Source organism: Sinocyclocheilus anshuiensis, unplaced genomic scaffold, assembly GCF_001515605.1.
Source record: "Sinocyclocheilus anshuiensis isolate Anshui unplaced genomic scaffold, SAMN03320099.WGS_v1.1 scaffold1184, whole genome shotgun sequence".
NCBI classification, from domain to species: domain Eukaryota; kingdom Metazoa; phylum Chordata; class Actinopteri; order Cypriniformes; family Cyprinidae; genus Sinocyclocheilus; species Sinocyclocheilus anshuiensis.
The window spans coordinates 69,065-75,349 of record NW_015547647.1 but is presented as its reverse complement, the minus strand read 5'-3'; the positions used below and the strand labels follow the sequence as shown (position 1 = coordinate 75,349).

Genomic DNA, 6,285 nt, shown 5'->3' with positions numbered 1-6,285 from the left:
AGGAAACACAGGGAAAATATATATTTCAATACTGTCTCTCGCAGTTATATCTTTGGGTAATTATACTGTATATAAAATGCGGGCATCAGGGAGCCGCTATTAATATGCGGGGCATTGAAACACCATTGAATGCACGATCGTGATTTACTTTCACTTTCGAGATTTGTGATCGCACGTGGTCTGTGTAAACCTCTGTTTATGTGGTAAGTGAAATCTTATGTACTGTAATGTAACAGGCTACCGCTAGCAAGCAGCTAACCATGTCCCTTTAGTGGCTCGCGTTATTTTTATTCGAACGTGCGTTATTTGTTTTCCGTGCCTTACTGAATACAGACACCAACCCATCCCTGCACATCACATCCCCTGCACAGCCTGGAACATAACATTTATTTCCATGATCTGTCATTTTCGCTATTATCCTCGATTGTTTCTTCACAATACCTGCAGAACTTCTGATGGTTCGGCTGGCGGCTGGCATAGAACATGGGCGGGTATATGCAAATGTTGGGGGCGTAACTATTAGTGATCCCGACTGTAACTTCACAGTCAGTGTTATGTTCTGATTCGCCTATTTTTCAGTGGTCTTTTGCATGCACGCAATTTACATAAGGAGGAGGAAACAATGGTGTTTGAGGCTCACGGTATGTCATTTCCATGTACGGAACTGTTATTATTCAACTATGCCAAGGTAAATACAGTTTTCTATTCTATGGCACCTTTAAAGGGAGAGAAACCAACTAATATCACAAAACATCACAGAAATCATATTGCTAAATCCATTGACACCATTGGCATAAGATGTCATTCACGAACTGGCATTATATATATACATATATATACATAAATTATTGGGATTTTCTAAAGCACTAAAGAAGGGTAGAAATTAATACTGAGTACACAGAAAAAAGTGTAACTTGATAAACAATTAAAACTAGAATTAGAAATTGATTAGAAAAAGCTAAATAAATAAATAAATAAATAATACTAGGAATGTGACATACAAAGAAATTAGAACCTGGGGATCAGGGTATTATAACTAAAACAAAAATTTAAACTAAAACCATAAAAAAAAAAAATTTTTTTATTTTTTATTTTTTAACATTTAAAAAAAAAAAGTTTAAATTTACTTTAACTTGATGTACTAAAATAACTGAAACTGAAATAAAAAATAATAAAACTATAGACAGGGAAAAAAAACGAATAAAAAAAAAGGCAAAAACCACCAACAAAATTACTACATTTTTTACTGAAAATAAAAAGAAAACCGAAAATACAAAAATAAAAACTAATTAAAAATATGAATAAAAATAGTAGTATCTCAATTATCATAATATAATATAAAAAAAGACATTATCTGTGCAAAGTACAAAGTAAAAAAAAATTCACACATTTTCTCAAAAAATAGCTGCCTTTTTTCAAAACTTTTTTTTTTTGCATTTCAATGTTACGTTTTTTTTTTTTATGTGCTTAAGGGGCAGTATGTACTCTGCTGTCATCAACACCCTTTACCGTAATTACTTTTATAATATAGCACAGCATCTCATAACGTATCGGGTATTCATAATTTAGGTATCGTTAGTATGATCTATAATGATTACGCCATCAAATGACACAAATAAAAATCAGGCTGAGATGAAGCAGCAGCACACGTGAGATGAGCGCACGATGAGTGTTTTTATCTCGGAGTGCATCTTAACGGCACACTGACATCTTAACAGCCTCCAGTGATGAAAGGAGATGGTGCTGAGTTCTCTCTCGCATGCTTCCCTTCCATAAAAATGCCAGCCGCACATCTGCGTGCACATCAGATCAACTCTGTGTGTGATAAACAATGCCATAATGCTCAATAAAGATGTGGCTTGTTGCTTGACAGAGAAAAGCCTCACACTGGCCATAAACTACAATTTCTCTCACTTAATGGGCAAATTTACTGAAAAACACACATACGCACATCAGCAGGGGCGAAAAAGCCCCTACGAAGTCTCTTAAGCTCAAAGCTGCATTTACTTGATAAAAATACAGCAAAAACAGTAATATTGTGAAATATTATTACCATTTAAAATACCCGTTTTCTATATCTATATATTTTAAAATGTAATTTATTCCTGTGATGCAAAGCTGAATTTTCAGCATCATTACTCCAGTCTTCAGTGTCACATGATCCTTCAGAAATCATTCTCATATGCTGATTTGTAGGCCCCTACAGTCAGAAAGTATAGCCTTTGTTTATGGGATGGAATGTGTCTTTTATGGCTTTAACATTATGATTCATGTCCAAGCTATGGACTGACAGATTATGAGACAGGTGTTAAGCACACACATTAGAGCTAGCTATTAATATTAAAGCTTACAGTTCTATCTTAGCCAGACATTAGTCATGATGCTCAGTTTGTACCTCTGTCTCAGTCTGTCTCACGTCAGCATGGCCTTCAGAGTCTGTCAGAAGTGATGCCCAGTCTGGAAAATAGTGGTGGTGTAAATATTAGGAATCGGACTGAACATTTAGGTGATTTTGTTCGTCTCAACATACCATGTTCAGTTCTCTCTGGCAGAGAGGCATTGAATGAGCCTTCAAATGCACTTAATGTTGTTTTTTGTGGTGTCCAGGGCGGCCTGCAATCGATACAATGTTAACTGAATCCTAACAAGGTATCTGGGATCTTCACTCTCATAATAAACATCCTCAAAAGAACTGCAATACATACCTGTTCCCCATACTTCATGCTGAACACTGCAAGAAAATATCAACTAAATGACAGTACATGAAACTCCTGACTGGCTCATCCAATCAGAGCAAGTGACAGTAGCTGGTTAGTTCTCTGAAATCCTTTCAGTACATGATTAGTTTAGTTTCAATCAGCGGTCAGAGGTATTTATTCATAAATGTTCCCTCTTAAGAAACTTATTTTAGAGAGATGTGTGTCAGGAACACATCAGAGGCAAAAACAAATATTATACTGTACAGAAAGGCTTGATTCTTACTCTGTTCATTAGCAGCTTCATTTAAACCAGACGTCATGTGATCATATTACAATGACATCACAGTGAATCCATGTGGCACAAAACAAATCACAGTATAATATGATACAAATAAGAAAAACAAACAAGAACTACTTCTCAGTTTCCATATTGTTTTTTTTAATCACTGTAATTTTAAGCAAATGAAACTCCTGTCTGGAATAACACATAGTTTTGCAATTTTGCATGTTTTGGTCACACAAAGAGCAGACAGAGAAGGGCACATGCTAGTCAGCATCATGTCATCTGGGACATTTATCAAAATCTTACCAACAAATAAAAAGCTGTGCAAACTGTCAGCATTGAGCTCGAAAAGCCTTTCTGAATACAGTCAAATCTCACCGATTAGCAGAGAACATTAATGCGCCCGTAATGAAAGCAGAGACTTATGCAAAGCATATCTGGGGCATAAAGTCTCTTGAAATGAGAACAGATATGAAGCCATATTTCTGTCATCTTTTCAAAACAATACAAATCCTCCCAAGTATCATTATGACCCAGAGTGAGCTATATTTGAATACAGCACCTGTCCTGAGTGTGAAAGAGTGACAGTGAGATTTGATCTCTTTCTAGGGGCCGCTGTTGGTCAGGGCCGTTTTAACCTGTCGCAGGAGCATAGAGCCCATGACTGTTTTCTCAGTGTTAATGGTGATCACAGCGTCAGGATCCTTCAGGGCGACCGACACCAAGACCAGAGATCCAGAACTCACCGTCTTACCGGCAAACCTGGAAATACACAGAAAAATGGATTGGCTGGTTAGTTGGTGTTTCATCGGCATGCCAGCTTCATGGCGAGCAACGACTTTAAATAGTATAAAAGAGCAATTTAAAAACATATATGTGACCTTGGACCACAAAACCAGTCGTAAGGGTCAATTTTTCGAAATTGAGATTTATACAACATCTTAAAGCTGAATAAATAAGCTTTCCATTGATGTATGGTTTGTTAGGATAGGATAATATTTGTCCGAGATACAACTATTTGAAAATCTGGAATCTGAGGCTGCAATAAAATCTAAATATTGAGAAAATCTCCTTTAAAGTTGTCCAAATGTAGTTCTTAGCAATGCATATTACTAATCAAAAATTAAGTTTTGATATATTTACTGTAGGAAATTTACAAAATATCTTCATGGAACATGATCTTTACTTAATGTCCTAATGATTTTTGGCATAAAATAAAAATCAATAATTTTGACCAATACAATGTATTTTTGGCTATTGCTACAAATATACCCCAGCGACTCAAGACTGCTTTTTTGGTCCAGGGTCACATATACAAGTACATTTTTAAAGTTTGCTTCAGATAGAAAATCTAACATGGATTCAGGATTGATTTAAAAAATCTTAAAACGTTTCTTCAACAGAGAAATATTAAACATTAAATCAATATAATTCATTCAAAATGGACACAATTTACTTAACAAATACCCTTAATATTATTGTGCACAATTCATCAGTTCATATTCCTCCAAAAATGACTTTTCTAAAGACGTAACCAATGAACTTACATGAATTTAATTACATGAAATGAACTGTGAATGAGATTTTTATAAACTAAATTAGAGAATAAATGAAAGGTGCCTGCCACAATCAATACATCTGCAGTGTTCGCAGAGGATTTAATGACTAATGATCTGAAAAGAAGGTGATAATGATAATAGTTAGATAATAGTTAGTGATAATATATTAAAGGTTTACACACTATTCTAGTATTTATTATTTTTGAACCATTGTCAAAAGAAACATTGATGAGACTCATATTTTTGGAAAACACACACACACCCACTCACACAAATAAAATATATATTTAAAAAAATACAGATAATTTTTGTTAATTGTGTAAGGTAAATACTATTCCATATGCCATAACTCATTAATATAATACTTAAAAAAGTTTTATAAACACTGTATAATGACAAATTATTGTTTGTGTGCTTACAAATAAAATATATATTTAAAAAAATACAGATAATTTTTGTTAATTGTGTAAGGTAAATACTATTCCATATGCCATAACTCATTAATATAATACTTAAAGTTTTATAAACACTTTATAATGACAAATTATTGTTTGTGTGCTTACAGCAAAGCAAGATACTTTGCAAAATGAATATCAGATTTCCAAGAGTTGATAACAATGAATAAGTATGTAAATTAATACATTAAATATATTTTTAAAAGTGCATAAATATGTGCCATACCCATATGTGAGCACTGGAGAGTGAAGGGGGAGATGCGTGTGTGTGGGTGGTGAACAGGCACGGCAGTCTATTATTTGGTCTGATTAAGAAGCTATTAGGGGCCAAGGGACACACTCCTGTCAATCACAGACTCGAACCCGGTAGCCTCTCACAGACAAGGAGCAAAGTGTGGGGGTGTGCACTAAATAGAGTGCAGAGGACTGGATCAACTTCAGTGGAGATGGAGCAAAGCATACTGAGCAATATTATGATTTTAATAAAAGCTCCACAGGAATTATTGTATGATATCCATGTTGCAGTATTAAAGGCCATTCACACCAGTAGAGAAATGATTAATCAAATAGAATTGTGATTTTTTTTGGTGATTCATTCTGCTTTGTCTTTTCACGTTAATATTTCAAACTAAGCATGCTTTACTTTTACATTACATTTTACATGTAGTCATTTAGGAGACACTTTTATCCAAAGAGACTATTTTGCAGTACATAAGTGGCAAGTGTAAGCTAGTCGTTCACAAGCAATGCAAACTTTCATTAGGATCTGCACAAATTTAGCATACCTAAAAGAACGCAAAACACGCTGCAATTTATGTGCTTTAAACAATAAGCTAAGAGACGCTGTTCTATATTCAAAATAAAAAAGATGTTGGGGCACAATGGAGTTGCTATATGCACAATAAAACACAATCCTGAGTGCCTCTTCGCTTAAATAAAGTGGCATCTTTCTGCTAGTAGATATAGTCAGATATTTAGTAGAAGTAGAGTGCTTAATGCAAATCAGATATTTTCATTGCAAGAACAAGGTGAAATAAATCAATGAAATAAAGTGAATATAAAATAAATAAATAACGTAATTAATAAAAAAAATACAAAACAAAATGTAAAATAAAACAAATGAAAGAAATAAAACTAAAAATGGAAAAATATAAACAAACAAACAAATAAAACAAGAAAATGATAATTAAACCAAACAAATAATCTTTGTGGTAAAAATAAACAAAATTAAATAAATAAAACACACACACACACACACACACATATATATATATATATATATATATATA

At 33.7% G+C, this 6,285-nt stretch overlaps 1 protein-coding gene across 1 annotated transcript in view; it reads right to left on the bottom strand.

The window, feature by feature from the left end:
• Positions 1 to 3,132: 3,132 nt before the first annotated feature.
• Positions 3,133 to 6,285, bottom strand: part of LOC107701936 (AP-3 complex subunit beta-1-like) — a 54,460-nt gene continuing 51,307 nt past the window's right edge. The window contains exon 25 of the mRNA XM_016504086.1: positions 3,133 to 3,744. Within this exon, the coding sequence (XP_016359572.1) occupies positions 3,588 to 3,744 (157 nt within the window). The 3' untranslated portion in view covers positions 3,133 to 3,587. The remainder of the gene's footprint in view (positions 3,745 to 6,285) is intronic.